At 46.7% G+C, this 19,251-nt stretch overlaps 1 protein-coding gene across 1 annotated transcript in view; it reads left to right on the top strand.

The window, feature by feature from the left end:
* ddx55 (DEAD (Asp-Glu-Ala-Asp) box polypeptide 55) overlaps positions 1-19,251 on the top strand; it is a 42,707-nt gene that overhangs the window by 11,094 nt on the left and 12,362 nt on the right. The window contains exons 8-12 of the mRNA XM_038799470.1: positions 1,922-2,004; positions 5,984-6,115; positions 7,050-7,142; positions 9,166-9,280; positions 12,214-12,382. Of these exons, the coding sequence (XP_038655398.1) occupies positions 1,922-2,004; positions 5,984-6,115; positions 7,050-7,142; positions 9,166-9,280; positions 12,214-12,382 (592 nt within the window). The remainder of the gene's footprint in view (positions 1-1,921; positions 2,005-5,983; positions 6,116-7,049; positions 7,143-9,165; positions 9,281-12,213; positions 12,383-19,251) is intronic.

Raw genomic sequence — 19,251 nt, 5'->3', positions numbered from 1 at the left:
GCTCCTGCTGTCTGTGTGTCTGACCCTGATACAGCTCCTGCTGTCTGTGTGTCTGACCCTGATACAGCTCCTGCTGTCTGTGTGTCTGACCCTGATACAGCTCCTGCTGTCTGTGTGTCTGACCCTGATACAGCTCCTGCTGTCTGTGTGTCTGACCCTGATACAGCTCCTGCTGTCTGTGTGTCTGACTCTGATACAGCTCCTGCTGTCTGTGTGTCTGACTCTGATACAGCTCCTGCTGTCTGTGTGTCTGACCCTGATACAGCTCCTGCTGTCTGACTCTGATACAGCTCCTGCTGTCTGTGTGCCTGACCCTGATACAGCTCCTGCTGTCTGACCCTGATACAGCTCCTGCTGTCTGTGTGCCTGACCCTGATACAGCTCCTGCTGTCTCTGTGCCTGACTCTGATACAGCTCCTGCTGTCTGTGTGTCTGACCCTGATACAGCTCCTGCTGTCTGTGTCTGGCCCTGATACAGCTCCTGCTGTCTGTGTGCCTGACCCTGATACAGCTCCTGCTGTCTGTGTGCCTGACCCTGATACAGCTCCTGCTGTCTGTGTGCCTGACCCTGATACAGCTCCTGCTGTCTGTGTGTCTGACTCTGATACAGCTCCTGCTGTCTGTGTGCCTGACTCTGATACAGCTCCTGCTGTCTGTGTCTGACCCTGATACAGCTCCTGCTGTCTCTGTGCCTGACCCTGATACAGCTCCTGCTGTCTGTCTGACTCTGATACAGCTCCTGCTGTCTGTGTGCCTGACCCTGATACAGCTCCTGCTGTCTCTGTCTGACTCTGATACAGCTCCTGCTGTCTCTGTGCCTGACCCTGATACAGCTCCTGCTGTCTGTGTGTCTGACCCTGATACAGCTCCTGCTGTCTGTGTGCCTGACCCTGATACAGCTCCTGCTGTCTGTGTGTCTGACTCTGATACAGCTCCTGCTGTCTGTGTGTCTGACCCTGATACAGCTCCTGCTGTCTGTGTGTCTGACCCTGATACAGCTCCTGCTGTCTGTGTGCCTGACCCTGATACAGCTCCTGCTGTCTGTGTGTCTGACCCTGATACAGCTCCTGCTGTCTCTGTCTGACTCTGATACAGCTCCTGCTGTCTGTGTGCCTGACTCTGATACAGCTCCTGCTGTCTGTGTCTGACCCTGATACAGCTCCTGCTGTCTGTGTGTCTGACCCTGATACAGCTCCTGCTGTCTCTGTGCCTGACTCTGATACAGCTCCTGCTGTCTGTGTGTCTGACTCTGATACAGCTCCTGCTGTCTCTGTCTGACCCTGATACAGCTCCTGCTGTCTCTGTCTGACCCTGATACAGCTCCTGCTGTCTGTGTGTCTGACCCTGATACAGCTCCTGCTGTCTGTGTGTCTGACTCTGATACAGCTCCTGCTGTCTGTGTCTGACCCTGATACAGCTCCTGCTGTCTGTGTGTCTGACCCTGATACAGCTCCTGCTGTCTCTGTGCCTGACCCTGATACAGCTCCTGCTGTCTGTGTGCCTGACTCTGATACAGCTCCTGCTGTCTGTGTGCCTGACTCTGATACAGCTCCTGCTGTCTGTGTGCCTGACTCTGATACAGCTCCTGCTGTCTCTGTCTGACTCTGATACAGCTCCTGCTGTCTCTGTCTGACTCTGATGCAGCTCCTACTGTCTGTGTGTCTGACCCTGATACAGCTCCTGCTGTCTCTGTCTGACTCTGATACAGCTCCTGCTGTCTGTGTGCCTGACTCTGATACAGCTCCTGCTGTCTCTGTCTGACCCTGATACAGCTCCTGCTGTCTGTGTCTGACTCTGATACAGCTCCTGCTGTCTGTGTGTCTGACTCTGATACAGATCCTGCTGTCTCTGTCTGACTCTGATACAGCTCCTACTGTCTGTGACGTGCTTATTATTAATTTTTCTGGTGTTTTCCACTTAGACATGTCGAGCGGATCAGAAGTTTAACCAATTAGTCACCTTCTTGCGCCAACATAAACAAGAGAAACAGCTCCTCTTCTTCAGGTAAATGTCCTTCTCACTCACTAAACAGGATTTTTTTTTGCAATGTTCATTAACTTCTCCTTTGAAATTGCCTCTCTGTGATGTATCCACTGTTTTTACCTCCTTACCTGTTTCCTATCTTATGTTGGGGGATTTTAAGCGTTTTTATTTTGGCGATCTCAGACACACCAACAACTGAGGCTATCTGATTCGGGGAGAAAGACGATGTTTTGTCAGAGGTTCTCAAATATTTATCCTCAGCCTCGGAAAGGATCACCTACTCTGAGTATAGAACATAGAGAATACAGCACAGAACAGGCCCTTTGGCCCATGATGTTGTGCCGAACTTTTGTCCTAGATTAAGAAGAAATTAATCTACACCCTATCATTCTACCGTAATCCATGGACCTATCCAATAGCCGCTTGAAGGTCCCCAATGTTTCCGACTCAACTACTTCCACAGGCAGTGCATTCCATACCCCCTACTACTCTCTGGGTAAAGAACCTACCTCTGACAACCCCCCTATATCTTCCACCATTGACCTTGTCCCCTTGTAATGGTTTGTTCTACCGTCTCTGACTGTCTACTCTATCTATTCCCCTGATCATCTTATAAACCTCTATCAAGTCGCCCCTCATCCTTCTCCGTTCTAATGAGAAAAGGCCTAACACCCTCAACCTTTCCTCGTATGACCTACTCTCCATTCCAGGCAACATCCTGGTACATCTCCTTTGCACCTTTTCCAAAGCTTCCAAATCCTTCCTAAAATGAGGCGACCAGAACTGCGCACAGTACTCCAAATGTGGCCTGAAACGTGCTCCGAAAGCTAGTGATTGGAAACAAACCTGTTGGACTTCAACCTGGTGTTGTGAGACTTCTTCCTGTGCTCACCCCAGCCCAACGCCGGCATCTCCACATCATACTCTGAGTATAGTAACTGTTAGGAGACAAATGTGGTCTTTATTTACACACAGCAAGATCCCACATAAACAATGCAGTAGATGACAAGTTCAGCTAGTTTTGATGGTGTTTGAGGGAGGAATGTTGACTTGAGAATTGGGAGAACACTGTCGTTTGGAATAACACCACAAGCCTTCCGCGCTCGTTAGATTAGGCAAACAGGGAGGGAACGTCAGGAGATGTTCTGGATCTCTTTAAGTTTGCATTTCCGACAGAGCAGCACTTCCTAGTGTCGGCCTCAATGAACATAGAACTGTACAGCACAGTACAGGCCCTTTGGCCCACGATGTTGTGCCGAACTAGTCTGAAACTAAGATCAAATCAACCTACTCCCAATCATTTTAGTGCAGTCCATATGCCTATCCAATAACCACTTGAAAGTTCCTCAAGTGTCTGACTCCACTACCATAGCTGGGAGCACGCCCCAACCACTCTCTGAGTAAAGAACCTACCTCGGACATCCCTCCTATATCTCCTACCATGGACCTTATAGTTATGCCCCCTTGTAACAGCCACATCCACCCGAGGAAATAGTCTCTGAACGTTCACTCTATCTATCCCCCTCATCATCTTAGAAACCTCGATTAAGTCACCTCCCATCCTCCTCTGCTCCAATGAGAAAAGCCCGAGCTCCCTCAACCTTTCCTCATAAGACCTACTCTCCAGTCCAGGCAGCATCCTGGTAAATCTCCTTTGCACCCTTTCCAATGCTTCCACATCCTTCCTATAGTGAGGTGATCTGAACTGCACACAATACTCCAAATGTGGTCTCACCAGGGTCTTGTACAGCTGCAGGATAACCTCACGGCTCTTAAACTCAAGCCCCCAGTTAATAAATGCTAAAAAGGCTCCCAAGCTGCACTGGGACTGAAGGCCTTGACGCTCAGACCTGGGTGAGAAGCTGCTATTTTAGTGCAGTGAAGCTCTCCCTCTTCCCCAGTGGGTCTCCAACTGGGCTGAGTACAAATCACTGTCAATACCCTGGGCCTGTGCGGTAGAATCACTGACTAACCATTGGCGGGGCTGCTGTTTCAGTGCCTGCACTAATCTCACAACAAGAACTTGTACTGATATACCAGCTTTCATCTGGTAGAACACACCGGCTTGCTTCACAGGAGAATGAACAAACAGAGGTTGATGGTCATGTAAGGAGATATTAATCGAGGTGACCAAAAGTTTGGACAAAGTGGTCGGTTTTAAGGAGCATCTTAAAGGGGAGAGTGAGAGAGATTTGGGGAATTCAAGAGCTTTGGACCGTGGCAACTGAAGACCACCTCCAATGGTGGCACAATTAAAAGAGGGAATGTTCTAGAAGACCGGATTCGAGGAGGGTAGATATCACCAAAGGTGAGATTATCACTGATAGAGCAAGACTCTTAAAACAAGGGTGAGAATTTTCAAGTTGAGGGGCTGGTTAACCAGGAGCAGGCACAGGGCTGGTGACTGAACAGGGTTTGGTGAGAGTTACATAGAAATAGGAGCAGGAGAACGTCATTCGGCTCCTCGATGGCTGATCATCCAAGACATGGGCAGCAGAGGTTTTAATGACTTTCAGTTGATGGATTTTAGAAAGTGCGATGCTGGCCAGGAAGCTTTGGACCAGTCAAGTCTGGAGGTGACAAAGGCATGGAGGAGGAGCTGAGGCAGGGGTACACTTGGTTCATGTTACAAAGCGGGAAGTAGGCGGTGCTGTTAAGTGCATGGGATTGTGTTCAGATGCTCACCGTGGTCAAATATGACACCGATCTTAATTAATAATCTTTATTGTCACAAGTAGGCTTACATTAACACTGCAATGAAGTTACTGTGGAAAAACCCCTAGTCGCCACATTCCGGCGCCTGTTCGGGTACACAGAAGGAGAATTCCAAATGTTCAATTCACCGAACAGCACGTCTTTCGGGATTTGCATCAACTACTTCCTGTGGAATTCATTACCACAGGAAGTAGTTGATGCTAAAACTTCAAATATATTCAAGAGGCAGCTGGATATAGCACTTGGGGAGAATGGGATCAAAGGCTATGGGGAGAAAGCAGGATTAGGCTATTGAGTTGGATGATCAGCCATGATCGTGATGAATGGCGGAGCAGGCTCGAAGGGCTAAAAGGCCTCCTCCTGCTTCTATGTATCTATGTAAACCGGAGCACCCGGAGAAAACCCACGCAGACACAGGGGGAACATGCAGACTCTGTACAGGCAGTGGCCCAAGCAGGGAATCGAACCTGGGACCCTGGCGCAGTGATTCAACAGTGTTAACCACTGTGTCCAAGCTTCCAAAACGTCTGGCTCGATCTAATAATAGAACATACAGCGCAGAAGCAGGCCATTTGGCCCATTGAGTCTGCACCGGCCCACTTAAGCCCTCGCTTCCACCCTATGCCCGTAACCCTTCCTAACCTTTTTGGACACAATTTAGTCCTTAATAATAATCTTTTATTGTCACAAGTATGAAGTTACTGTGAAAAGCCCCGAGTCGCCACATTCTGGCCCCTGTTCGGGGAGGCTGGTACGGGAATTGAACCCACGCTGCTGGCCTTGTTCTGCATTACAAGCCAACTATCTAGCCCACTGAGTTAAACCAGCTCGAGCTAAACTGAGCTGACGGACTGAGCTAAATCTCAGCCAGTTGCCAGGGAAATGGGTAGAATGACGAGGAAATGGAGTTTGTGAGGGGAGACTGAAAACACTGACCTCTGTGGTCCCAATATTCAAGTTAAAATCACCTCACACACAATACAGGTAAATTTATTTCACACATGGACATTGACTGAAAAGCATCTCCCATTAAATAATCAAGGAAGTAAAACGGTCACACAATCAGTATCTTATCATTTAACTAACGTTTCTCGCATGCGACTGAGTATTGAGATCACAGACCCAATGACATTGCCGGTTACTCATGATTTATCATTTATTTGCTAATCAGACCTCTTGCTTTGAAGTCCTGGGCTGTATCAATCTGGATTGTTGGAGAAAAGCTGTCCATTTCCTCATTCGGTTATTTATTGCAGAGTTTGATTGAAGTTCCTCCTTGTTTTAGTACCTGTGCGTGTGTGGAATATTACGGGGCTGCACTAGACACCTTGGTGAAAAATGTACGAATAATGTGTATTCATGGAAAAATGAAACACAAACGGAACAAGATTTTTACAGAGTTTCGGCAACTTCAAAGGTAAAGGATTTTAATTTCCTCCTTTTTCACATTTTCACCCAAATTTGCACCCAAAAAACAATCAACGGTAACAAATACAATGTCAATTCCCCCCTCCCACCAACCCCCAAACAACCTTCAACATTTTAAATACAAAATACAAACATCAAAGAAAAGGATTCAGAAATCCACCCCATACATAGTAACCAACAACATTAACAGACCAACCCCAGCAGGACCTGCCTTCAGGCAATCAGCGCGGCGCAGGCTAAAATAATTAGCCAGAACACCTCACACCACAACCCCTCCTCCATGCTCTTTCCCAACTCTTCCTCCAACTTTGCCTTGATCCCCTCCAGTGATGACTTCTCCTAGAATCGCCCCATAAATCGCCGAAACCACCCCCTTTTCCATTCCCCCTGCCGTCAGCACCTCCTCCAACAGTCTGACGCCACCGGAAAGCTCTGTATCTCCTTCACAAAATCTCGGTCCTACATGTACCTAAACATTCCCCCTGCCCCAACCCATCTCCTTCAATCCCGCAAACCGGCCCCCTCGAAACAAATCTTTTAATGCCCTGACTCCCTTCTCCTCCCATCTCCGAAAACTCCCATCCCACTTAAAGGTTTTTAATTTTAAGGACACCATTCGTACCGCTCATCCAGAAAGCTCAAACCGCCAGTACGTGAAGCATATCGATCAGCACCCACGTCTCCAACTTTGATTTGTGAGTTAGCTCATTTCAATTGGAGGATTGACAGATTTTGCTGCTCCTGGTTTAAGGGATTGCAAAAGTTTCCACTCCGGATCCTAAATCCACCAATTCATGTCCTGCTGGACACTGTAAAGATCAACCCTACTGGCCGTGTAGGACAAGGCACGATTTTCCAATGCTTTATACCCTCGTATGCACTGCCTAAACGTTGCACTGAACAATCTTTCTTTTCTATCCCAGTGGTATTTTGGTTTGTACAGATGTCATGGCTCGTGGTATAGACATCCCTGAGGTTGACTGGGTTCTGCAGTACGACCCTGCCAGCAATGCCAGGTACTTTAACTCGGTCACTGGATTGATTGATTGATATTTATTGTCACATGTACCAAAGTACAGTGTAAAGTATTTTTCTGCGGCCAAGGGAACGTACACAGTATGTACATAGTAGACAAAAGAATAATCAACAGAGAACATTGATGGAGGTGCATCAACAAATCGGTTGCAGTGCGGAACAAGGCCAAACAAGAGCAGCACAGGGCGTTGTGAATAGTGTTTTTACAGGGAACAGTCCAAGGGAGAGTCGTTGAGGAGTTTTGCAGCTGTGGCGAAGAAGCTGTTCCTATGTCTGGATGTGAAGGTCTTCAGACTTCTGTATCTTCTGCCTGATGGAAGGGTCTGGAAGAACATAGAACAGTACAGCACAGAACAGGCCCTTCGGCCCTCGATGTTGTGCCAAGCATTGTCCGGAAACCAAGATCAAGCTATCCCATTCCCTGTCATTCTGGTGTGCTCCATGTGCCTATCCAGTAACCGCTTGAAAGTTCCTAAAGTGTCCGACTCCACTATCACAGAAGGCAGTCCATTCCACACCCTAACCACTCTCTGAGTAAAGAACCTCCCTCGGACATCCCTCCTACATCTCCCACCCTGAACCATATATTTATGCCCCCTTGTAACAGCCACATCCACCCGAGGAAATAGTCTCTGTACGTCCACTCTATCTATCCCCCTCATCATCTTATAAACCTCAATTAAGTCACCTCTCATCCTCCTTCGCTCCAAAGAGAAAAGCCCGAGCTCCCTCAACCTTGCCTCATAAGACCTACTCTCCAGTCCAGGCAGCATCCTGATAAATCTCCTTTGCACCCTTTCCAATGCTTCCACATCCTTCCTATAGTGAGGTGACCAGAACTGCACACAATACTCCAAATGTGGTCTCACCAGGGTCATGTACAGTTGCAGCATAACCCCGCGGCTCTTAAACTCAAGCCCCCCTGTTAATAAACGCTAACACACTATAGGCCTTCTTCACGGCTCTATCCACTTGAGTGGCAACCAAGGCAATGCCTGGGTGGGAGGGGTTTCTGTTAATGCTGTCTGCCTTCCTGAGGCAGCGGGAGGTGTAGACAGAATCAATGTGGGGGTGGCAAGTTTGTGTGATGCGTTGGGTTGAGTTCACCACACTCTGCAGTTGGAGCTAAGAGGCAGAATAAATCTTGTTACATGGAAAACAGAACTATATACAGAAGTAAAAACAATTCTTCAGTCTTGAAATTAGTACTTTAATTGATGGAAGCAGTAACTACAGAAGCTAGTGTAGCTCGGGGGCTTTGCAAGAACAGGAATTCAAGTGACAACAGTTGTGATGGGGGCAGCACGGTGGCGCAGTGGTTAGCACTGAGGGCCCAGGTTCCATCCCGGCCCCTGGTCACTGTCCGTGTGGAGTTTGCACATTCTCCCCGTGTCTGCGTGGGTCTCGCCCCCACAACCCAAAGAAGTGCAGGGTAGGTGGATTGGCCACGCTAAATTGCCCCTTAATTGGAAAAAATGAATTGGGTACACTAAATTTATTTTTAAAAAGACAATAATTGTGATCATAGTTATGTTGTAGGTTGCCGATGAAATAGCGCACAGATTGTGATATTAAATCAACTATTAGATATTATTGGTCAGCACTGCTGCATCATAGCGCCAGAGACCCAGGTTCGATTCCAACCTTGGGTCACTGTCTGTGTGGAGTTTGCACATATCTCTGTGTCTGCGTGGGTTTCCTCCGGGTGCTCCGATTTCCTCCCACAATCCAACGATGTGCAGGTTAGGTGGATTGGCCATGTTGAATTGCCCCAGATGGGGTTGCCGGGGATAGGGTGGGGAATTGGGTCTGGGTTGGGTGCTCTCTCAGAGGGTCAGTGCAGGCTCAATGGGCAGAATGGCCTCCTACTGCACTGTAGAGATTCAGTGATTCTATGATATTACAGTTGTCTGTGTCCAGTGCACCTTGTGGGTTGCTGGTGTCCAGTGAATGTTTTTGGAGTTGAGTAGATATTTAATGGATGTTGTTTTTGTTTATATTAAGTGCCTTTGTCCATCGCTGCGGACGGACAGCTCGCATTGGTCACCATGGCAGCGCCCTTGTATTCCTGCTTCCGATGGAGATGGCTTATGTCAACTTTCTTTCCATTAATCAGAAAGTATGATCGCTTGCTTTTCCTTAAATGTTTTAAAATGTAATCATGTGAATTCTCACTTTGATCCCAGGTTTCTTAGTATTTGCAGAATTTGTAAGGAGCATCCAGGAGAGTTTTTTAGAGCAGTATGTAAATAGTCCAACTCGGGAAGGGGTCATACTGGACCTGGTATTGGGGAATGATCCCGGCCAGGTGGTTGATGTTTCAGTCGGTGATTACTTTGGGAATAGCGATCACAATTCCGTAAGTTTTAGAATACTCATGGACAAAGACGAGAGTGGTCCTGAAGGAAGAGTGCTAAATTGGGGAACGGCCAACTATAACAAAATTCGGCAGGAGCTCGGGAATGTGGATTGGGAGCAGCTGTTTGAAGGTAAATCCACATTTGAAATGTGGGAGTCTTTTAAGGAAAGGTTGATTAGAGTGCAGGACAGACATGTCCCTGTGAAAATGAGAGATAGAAATGGCAAGATTAGGGAACCATGGATGACAGGTATAATTGTGAGACTAGCTAAGATAAAAAATGAAGCATACATAAGATCGAGGCAACTCAAAACTGATGAAGCTTTGGAGGAATATCGGGAAAGTAGGACAAATCTCAAACGCGCGATAAAGAGGGCTAAAAGGGGTCATGAAATATCTTTGGCTAACAGGGTTAAGGAAAATCCCAAAGCCTTTTATTCGTATATAAGGAGCAAGAGGGTAACTAGAGAAAGGATTGGCCCACTCAAAGACAAAAGAGGGAATTTATGCGTGGAATCAGAGGAAATGAATGAGATTCTTAATGAGTACTTTGCATCGGTATTCACCAAGGAGAGGGTCATGACGGATGTTGAGGCTAGGGATGGATGTTTAAATACTCTAGGTCATGTCGGCATAAGGATGGGGGAGGTTTTGGGTATTCTAAAAGACATTAAGGTGGACAAGTCCCCAGTACCGGATGGGATCTATCCCAGGTTTCTGAGGGAAGCGAGGGACAAAATAGCTGGGCCTTAACAGATATCTTTGCAGCATCCTTGAGCACGGGTGAGGCCCCGGAGGACTGGAGAATTGCTAATGTTGTCCCTTTGTTTAAGAAGGGTAGCAGGGATAATCCAGGTAATTATAGACCTGTGAGCTTGACGTCAGTGGTAGGCAAACTGTTGGAGAAGATACTGAGGGATAGGATCTATCCACATCTGGAAGAAAATAGACTTATCAGTGATAGGCAGCATGGTTTTGTTCAGGGAAGGTCATGTCTTACAAACCTAATAGAATTCTTTGAGGAAGTGACAAAGTTAATTGATGAGGGAAGGGCTGTAGATGTCATATACATGGACTTCAGTAAAGCATTTGATAAAGTTTCCCATGGCAGGTTGATGGAAAAAGTGAAGTCGTATGGGGTTCAGGGTGTATTAGCTAGATGGATAAAGAACTGGCTGGGCAACAGGAGGCAGAGAGTAGTGGTGGAAGGGAGTGTCTCAAAATGGAGAAGGGTGACTAGTGGTGTTCCACAGGGATCCGTGCTCGGACCACTGTTGTTTGTGATATATATAAATGATCTGGACGACGGTATAAGTGGTCTGATGAGCAAGTTTGCAGATGATACTAAGATTGGTGGAGTTGCAGATAGCGAGGAGGACTGTCAGAGAATACAGCAAAATATAGATAGATTGGAGAGTTGGCAGAGAAATGGCAGATGGAGTTCAATCCAGACAAATGCGAGGTGATGCATTTTGGAAGATCCAATTCAAGAGCGGACTATATGGTCAATGGAAGAGTCCTGGGGAAAATTGATGTACAGAGAGATCTGGGAGTTCAGGTCCATTGTACCCTGAAGGTGGCAACGCAGGTCAATAGAGTGGTCAAGAAGGCATACAGCATGCTTGCCTTCATCGGACGGGGCATTGAGTACAAGAGTCGGCAGGTCATGTTACAGTTGTATAGGACTTTGGTTAGGCCACATTTGGAATACTACGTGCAGTTCTGGTCGCCACATTACCAGAAGGATGTGGATGCTTTGGAGAGGGTGCAGAGGAGGTTCACCAGGATGTTGCCTGGTATGGAGGGTGCTAGCTATGAAGAAAGGTTGAGTAGATTAGGATTGTTTTCTTTGGAAAGACGGAGGTTGAGGGGGGACCTGATTGAGGTCTATAAAATTATGAGAGGTATGGACAGGGTGGATAGCAACAAGCTTTTTCCAAGAGTGGGGGTGTCAATTACAAGGGGTCACGATTTCAAGGTGAGAGGGGGAAAGTTTAAGGGAGATGTGTGTGGAACGTTTTTTACGCAGAGGGTGGTGGGTGCCTGGAATGCTTTGCCAGCGGAGGTGGTAGAGGTGGGCACGATAGCATCATTTAAGATTCATCTGGACAGATATATGAACGAGTGGGGAACAGAGGGAAGTAGATCCTTGGAAAATAGGAGACAGGTTTAGATAAAGGATCTGGATCGGTGCAGGTTGGGAGGGCCGAAGGGCCTGTTCCTGTGCTGTAATTTTCTTTGTTCTTTGTATTTAATGCACAAATGTGAGGGATCTAGCAGGTCTGTTGAATGGCTGTCTGCTGGAGATTTGTTCAGGAAGCATCGCCGATATTTATACCAGCGACCGGTTCTGATAAAACCTAAAACCTGTGTTTGTGGTTCTGGCAAAGGGACACTTACACAAAAATAGAAACTGGTGAAAATTAGTGTCTAAAGAGAAAAGGCTACTATTTGAAGTTGAGATACTGTATTAAAACCACTTTCATATTACCCAAGCCTATAATATTCCAAAATCAGTCATCTGGTGTCTCCCATAAAGCGTTGGGGGTGTTTATTACGAAAAGGTGCAGTTGCTGTTATATTGCCACGGCAGTGATCAACTTGCTGCACCTCAATTAAATAGCAGAGTTTCTGTTACAGGTCGTAAACTTCTGTCTCTCCCAATTTGTTTCATTGAGTTTTTCCCTTGTCAGTGTCCAATGGAAGAGATGAAACTGCTGAAAGATTCTGCTGATGTCCTGCCGAAACTGAAGAAGTTGGCCGTGTCTGACCGAGCCATCTTTGAAAAGGGGATGAAGGCATTTGTGTCTTTCATTCAGTCCTACGCAAAACACCAGTGCAGCTTGATATTCCGACTGAAAGGTAACTGGACGGAAAGCTCAGGGTCAGTTTTATTCAGCATGTGATAGAAGTATTCAGCTCACGTTTTGCAAAATATGTGAGACCAGGGCGGTCCAGAGGAACCCGATATTCAGTACGAGGAAGTTACTATCGTGTTTTGTTTTAAAAGTACGTGCTTTATGCCATTTTTCCATCTTAGTTTTGAAAATGTCTATTATCCTACAGCATCCATAGTCTTTTGCAGAAGAGAATTCTGAATTTTTACCACCTGATTTCTGATTTCACTCCCGGCTGATCTGGTTCCCAGTTTATGTTCCCCCCCCCCCCTCTTTATTCTGGAATTGTCCCAACAGAGGAAATAGTTTCTCTTGAACCTGGAAGATCCTTTTAATAATTTGAAACACCTTGATTGTCCCACCCCTTTATACGAGCAAGGAGTAGTCAAAGGATTACATATCGAGTCTGTGTAACGTGTGCCCTTGAATCAGTCTGGTGAATCTACACAGCTCCCTGTCCAAGGCTAATAAACCCTTCTTGAGGCTTGGTGTCCAAAGCTGAATGCAGTTACACCAGATAGGGTCTAACCAGGTTCTGTATAACTGATGCACAATTTCCTTTGTATTCCAGCCCTCTTGAGACAACGGCCAACATTCCGTTTCACATTGATATGTTTTGTGCATTTGTCTTTAGTGATTTCTGTATCTGATCACCCAGGTCCTTTGTTCCTAAGCATTTCCTGGTCTCTCACCACTGGGAATTGGTACGAGGAACCACCGCACCGTTCCTGTGGAGATGTAGTCCCATCTCCACATTGAGGATACCCTCCAGTATTGTGTGGCACTATCACCATGCTAAATGGGATAGACTTCAAACAGATCCAACAATTCAAGGCTGGGCATCCATGAGGCGCTGTGGGCCATCAGCAGCAGCACAATTGTTTTCAACCACAATCTACAATGCACACATTGAAATTGGCCGGTACGATGTTGTGGGCATCACAGAGACGTGGCTGCAAGGGGATCAGGGCTGGGATCTAAATATCCAAGGACATGTGTCCTATCGAAAGGTCAGGCAGATGGGCAAAGGGGAGCGGGGTTGCATTGTTAGTAAGGAATGAAGTTAAATTGATAGCAAGGAGCGATATAGGATCAGAAGGCAGAGAATCTCTGTGGGTAGAGTTGAGGAATCGCAAAGGTAAAAAGACCCTGATGGGAGTTATGTACAGGCCCCTGGCAGTAGTCAGGATGTGGGGCAGAAGATAGAAAAGGCATGAAAAAAAGGCAACATTGCAACAATCATCGGGGACTTCAATATGCAGGTGGACTGGGAAAATCAGGTTGGTAGTGGATCCCACGAAAAGGAATTTGTGGAATGTCTAGAGATGTTTTTTTGGAGCAGCTTGTGACAGAGCCCACTAGGGAACAGGCAATTCTGGATTTGGTGATCACAGTAAGAAGTCTTACAACACCAGGTTAAAGTCCAACATGGTTGTTTCAAACACGAGCTTTCGGAGCACTGCTCCTTCCTCGGGTGAATGGAGAGGTATGTTCCAGAAACATCTATATAGACAAATTCAAAGCTGCCAGACAATGCTTAGAATGCAAGCATTTGCAGGTAATCAAGTCGTTACAGATCCAGAGATAGGGGTAACCCCCGGTTAAAGAGGTATGAATTGTCTCAAGCCAGGACAGTTGGTAGACTTTCGCAAGCCCAGGACAGATGGTGTGGGATGAATGTAATGCGACATGAATCCAAGGTCCCGGTTGACGCTGCACTCGTGTGTGCGGAACTTGGCTATAAGTTTCTGCTCGGCGATTCTGCGTTGTCGTGCGTCCTGAAGGCCGCCTTGGAGAACGCTTACCCGGAGATCAGAGGCTGAATGCCCTTGACTGCTGGTGTTCCCCGACTGGAAGGGAACATTCCTGCCTGGTGATTGTCACACGATGCCCGTTCATTCATTGTCGCAGTGTCTGCATAGTCTCGCCAATGTACCACGCTTCGGGACATCCTTTCCTGCAGCGTATGAGGTAGCCAACGCTGGCCGAGTCGCACGAGTATGTACCGCGTACCTGGTGGGTGGTGTTTCCACGTGTAATGATGGTACCCATGTCGATGATCTGGCATGTCTTGCAGAGATTGCCATGGCAGGGTTGTGTGGTGTCGTGGTTGCTGTTCTGAAGGCTGGGTAATTTGCTGCAAACAATGGTTTGTTTGAGGTTGCGCGGTTAGAATAGAATAGAATAGAACAGTACAGCACAGAACAGGCCCTTCGGCCCTCGATGTTGTGCCGAGCAATGATCACCCTACTTAAACCCACGTAACCCATATACCCGTAACCCAACAATCCCCCCCATTAACCTTACACTATGGGCAATTTAGCATGGCCAATCCACCTAACCCGCACATCTTTGGACTGTGGGAGGAAACCGGAGCACCCGAGGGAACCCACGCACACACGGGGAGGACGTGCAGACTCCACACAGACAGTGACCCAGCCGGGAATCGAACCTGGGACCCTGGAGCTGTGAAGCATTGATGCTAACCACCATGCTACCGTGAGGCCCTAAATATAATAGTGAAAACAAAAGAGAAACGTGTTGTTTGAAGGCAAGTAGTGGGGATGACCTTGGCAAGGTGTTCGCCTTCATCGATGACGTGTTGAAGGCTGCGAGGAAGATGTCGTAGTTTCTCCGCTCCGGGAAAGTACTCTGTCGGTTGTGTCCTGTGTTTGTCTTCTGAGGATGTCGTTGCGGGTTTTTGCTGTGGCGCATTGGAACTGTCGATCGATGAGTCGAGCGCCATATCCCATTCAAGTAGTATATAACTATATAAATATATTATATATAATATACAAATATATAAATAAATATATATATTTCTATATTATATAAATAGTATATAACCATATCTCCAAGTAGTGGAGGCATGGAATGCACTGCCTGTGGAAGTAGTTGAGTCGGAAACATTAGGGACCTTCAAGCGGCTATTGGATAGGTACATGGATTACGGTAGGATGATGGAGTGTAGATTAATTTGTTCTTAATCTAGGACAAAAGTTTGGCACAACATCATGGGCCGAAGGTTCTGTTCTGTGCTGTATTTTTCTATGTTCTTTTCTAAGGCGGCCTTCAGACACGCGACAACGCAGAATCGCCAAGTGGAGACTTATAGCCAAGTTCCGCACGCATGAGTGCGGCCTCAACCGGGACCTGGGATTCATGTAGCATTACATTCATCCCCCACCATCTGGCCTGGGCTTGCGAAATCCTACCAACTGTCCTGGCTTGAGACAATTCACACCTCTTTAACCTGGGGTTACCCCTATCTCTGGACTCTGTAACGACTTGATTACCTGCAAATGCTCGCATTCAAAGTATCGTCTTGCATCTTTGACTTTGTCTATATAGATCTTTCTGGAACATACCTCTCCATTCACCTGAGGAAGGAGCAGTGCTCCGAAAGCTAGTGTTTGAAACAAACATGTTGGACTTTAACCTGGTGTTGTAAGACTTCTTACTGTGCTCACCCCAGTCCAACGCCGGCATCTCCACATCATGGATTTTGTGATGTGTAATGAGGCAGACTTGATTCGGGAGTTTAAGGGATTAGGGAACTTAAGGTGAAGGAACCCTTAGGGAGCAGTGACCACAATATGATAGAATTTACCCAGCAGTTTGAGAGGGAGAAGCTGCAATCAGATGTGACAGGTATTACAATTAAATAAGGGTAACTACAAAGACATGAGGGAGGAGCTGGCCAGAGTTGATTGGAGAAGGAGCCGAGCAGGGAAGACAGTGGAACAGCAATGGCAGGAGTTTGGGGGGTTATTCTGGAGGCACAACAGAAATTCATCCCAAGGAGGAGGAAACATACTAAGGGGAGGACAAGGCATCCATGGCTGACGAGGGATGTCAAGGACAGCATAAAAGCTAGAGTAAAAGCAGACAAAGTGGCGAGAATTAGTGGGAAACCAGAGGATTGGGAAGCCTTTAAAAGCGAGCAGAGGACAACTAAAAAAGCAATAAGGGGGGAGAAGATGAAGTATGAGTGCAAGCTAGCTAGTAATATAAAGGAAGCTAGGAAGAGTTTTTTTCAATATATAAAAGGTAAGAGAGAGGCAAAATAGACATTGGATCACTGGAAAACATGGCTGGAGAATAATAGGAAACAAATGGCAGACAAACTGAACAGTTACTTTGCATCAGTCTTCACGGTGGAAGACACCAGTGGGATGCCAGAGCTCCAGGAGAAGCAGGGGGTAGAGGTGAGCGCAGTGACCATTACTAAGGAGAAGGTTCTGAAAGTGGTCATATTGTGGTCACTGCTCCCTAAGGGTTCCTTCACATTAAGTTCCTTAATCCCAAGTCTGCCTCATTACACATCACCAAATCCAGAATTGCCTGTTCCCTAGTAGGCTCTGTCACAAGCTGCTCCAAAAAACCATCTCTTAGACATTCCATAACTTCCTTTTCTTGGGATCCACTACCGACCTGATTTTCCCCGTCCACCTTCATATTGATGTCCCCCAGAACCTGAAAGGTCTGAAGATGGATAAGTCACCTGGACCGGATGGACTACACCCCAGAGTCCTAAAAGAGACAGCTGAGGAGATTGTGGAGGCGTTAGTGATGATCTTTCAGGAATCACTGGAGGCAGGAAGGGTCCCAGAGGACCTGAAAGTGGCTAATGTAACACCGCTGTTTAAGAAGGGAGGGAGGCAGAATATGGGAAATTATAGGCCGGTTAGCCTGACTTTGGTCATTGGTAAGATTTTAGAGTCTGTTATTATAGATGTGATTGCGAAGTACTTGGAAGTGCATGGTAAAATAGGACTGAGTCAGAAAGGCTTTGTCAAAGGGAGGTCATGTCTGACAAATCTGTTGGAGTTCTTTGAGGAGGTAACAAGGAAGTTAGACAAAGGAGAACCAGTGGACATGGTTTATTTAGATTTCCAGAAGGCCTTTGACAAGGTGCCGCATAGGAGACTGTTAAATAAGTTAAGAGCCCATGGTGTTAAGGGTAAGATCCTGGTATGGATAGAGGATTGGCTGATTGGCAGAGGCAGAGTGGGGGTAAAGGGGTCTTTTTCAGGATGGCAGCCGGTGACTAGTGGTGTGCCTCAGGGGTCTGTGCTGGGATCACAACTTTTCATAACATACATAAATGATCTGGAAGAAGGTACTGAAAGCACTGTTGCTAAGTTTGCAGATGATAGAAAGATCTGTAGAGGGACAGGTAGTATTGAGGAAGCAAGGCGGATGCAGAAGGACTTGGACAGGCTAGGAGAGTGGGCAAAGAAGTGGCAGATAAAATACAATGTGGAAAGTGTGAGGTTATGCACTTTGGGAGGAGGAATTTAGGCATAGACTGTTTTCTAAATGGAAAATAGCTTTGGAAATCAGAAGCACAAAGGGACTTGGGAATCCTTGTTCATGATTCTCTTAAGGTTAATGTGCGTGTTCAGTCGGCAGTTAAGAAAGCAAATGCAATGTTAGCATTCATGTCAAGAGGGCTAGAATACGGGACCAGGGATGTACTTCTGAGGCTGTATAAGGCTCTGGTCAGATCCCATTTGAAGTATTGTGAGCAGTTTTGGGCCCCATATCTAAGGAAGGATGTGCTGGCCTTGGAAAGGGTCCAGAGGAGGTTCACAAGAATGATCCCTGGAATGAAGAGCTTATTGTATGAGAAACGGTTGAGGACTCTGGGTCTGTACTCGTTGGAGTTTAGAAGGATGAGGGAGGATCTTATTGAAACTTACAAGATACTGCGAGGCCAGGATAGAGTGGACATGGAGAGGATGTTTCCACTTGTAGGAAAAACTAGAACCAGAGGACACCATCTCAGACTAAAGAGACAATCCTTTAACACAGAGATGAGGAGGAATTTCTTCAGCCAGAGGGTGGTGAATCTGTGGAACTCTTTGCCGCAGAAGGCTGTGGAGGCCAATTCACTGAGTGTCTTTAAGACAGAGATGGATAGGTTCTTGATTAATAAGTGGATCAGGGGTTATGGGAAGAAGGCAGGAGAATGGGGATGAGAAAATATCAGCCATGATTGAATAGCGGAGCAGACTCGATGGGCCGAGTGGCCTAATTCTGCTCCTATGTCTTATGGTCTTACAACCTCATGGTCCCGGCATATCTCCCACTCTGCCATTACCACCCAGCCAGGAGATCAACCCTGGTTCAGTGAAGAGTGCAGGAGAGCATGCCAGGAGCCACATTAGGCAGACCAAAAACTGAGGTGTTGACCTGGTGAAGCTACAACACAGGACTACTTATGTGCCAAACAGCATAAGCAGCAAGTGCTAGACAGAGCTCAGCGATTCCACAACAAATCCATCAGATCTAAGCTCTGTCGTCCTGCCACATCCAGCCGTGAATGGTGGTGACTATTAAACTCACTGGATTTTTGATTTGATTTATTATTGTCACATGTATTAGTATACAATGAAAAGTATTGTTTCTTGCATGCTGTACAAACAATGCATACCGTACATAGGGAAGGAAGGAGAGACTGCAGAATATAATGTTACAGTTATAGCAAGGTGTAGAGAAAAGATCAACTTAATACGAGGTAGGTCCATTCAAAAGTCTGATGGCAGTAGGGAAGAAGCTGTTCTTGAGTCGGTTGGGACGTGACCTCAAACTTTGGTATCTTTTTCCTGACGGAAGAAGGTGGAAGAGAGTATGTCCGGGGTGCGTGGGGTCCTTAATTATGCTGACTGCCTTTCTGAGGCAGCAGGAATTATAGATAGAGCCAATGGATGGGCGGCTGGTTTGTGTGATGGACTGGGCTACATTCACAACCTTTTATAGTTTCCTACGGTCTTTGGCAGAGCAGGCTCCATTCCAGCTGTGATACAACCAGAAAGAATGCTTTCTATG

The sequence above is a fragment of the Scyliorhinus canicula genome, chromosome 1 (assembly GCF_902713615.1).
Source record: "Scyliorhinus canicula chromosome 1, sScyCan1.1, whole genome shotgun sequence".
NCBI lineage: Eukaryota > Metazoa > Chordata > Chondrichthyes > Carcharhiniformes > Scyliorhinidae > Scyliorhinus > Scyliorhinus canicula.
The sequence above is the reverse complement of the archived record's forward strand: the minus strand, read 5'-3'. Positions and strand labels throughout refer to the sequence as shown.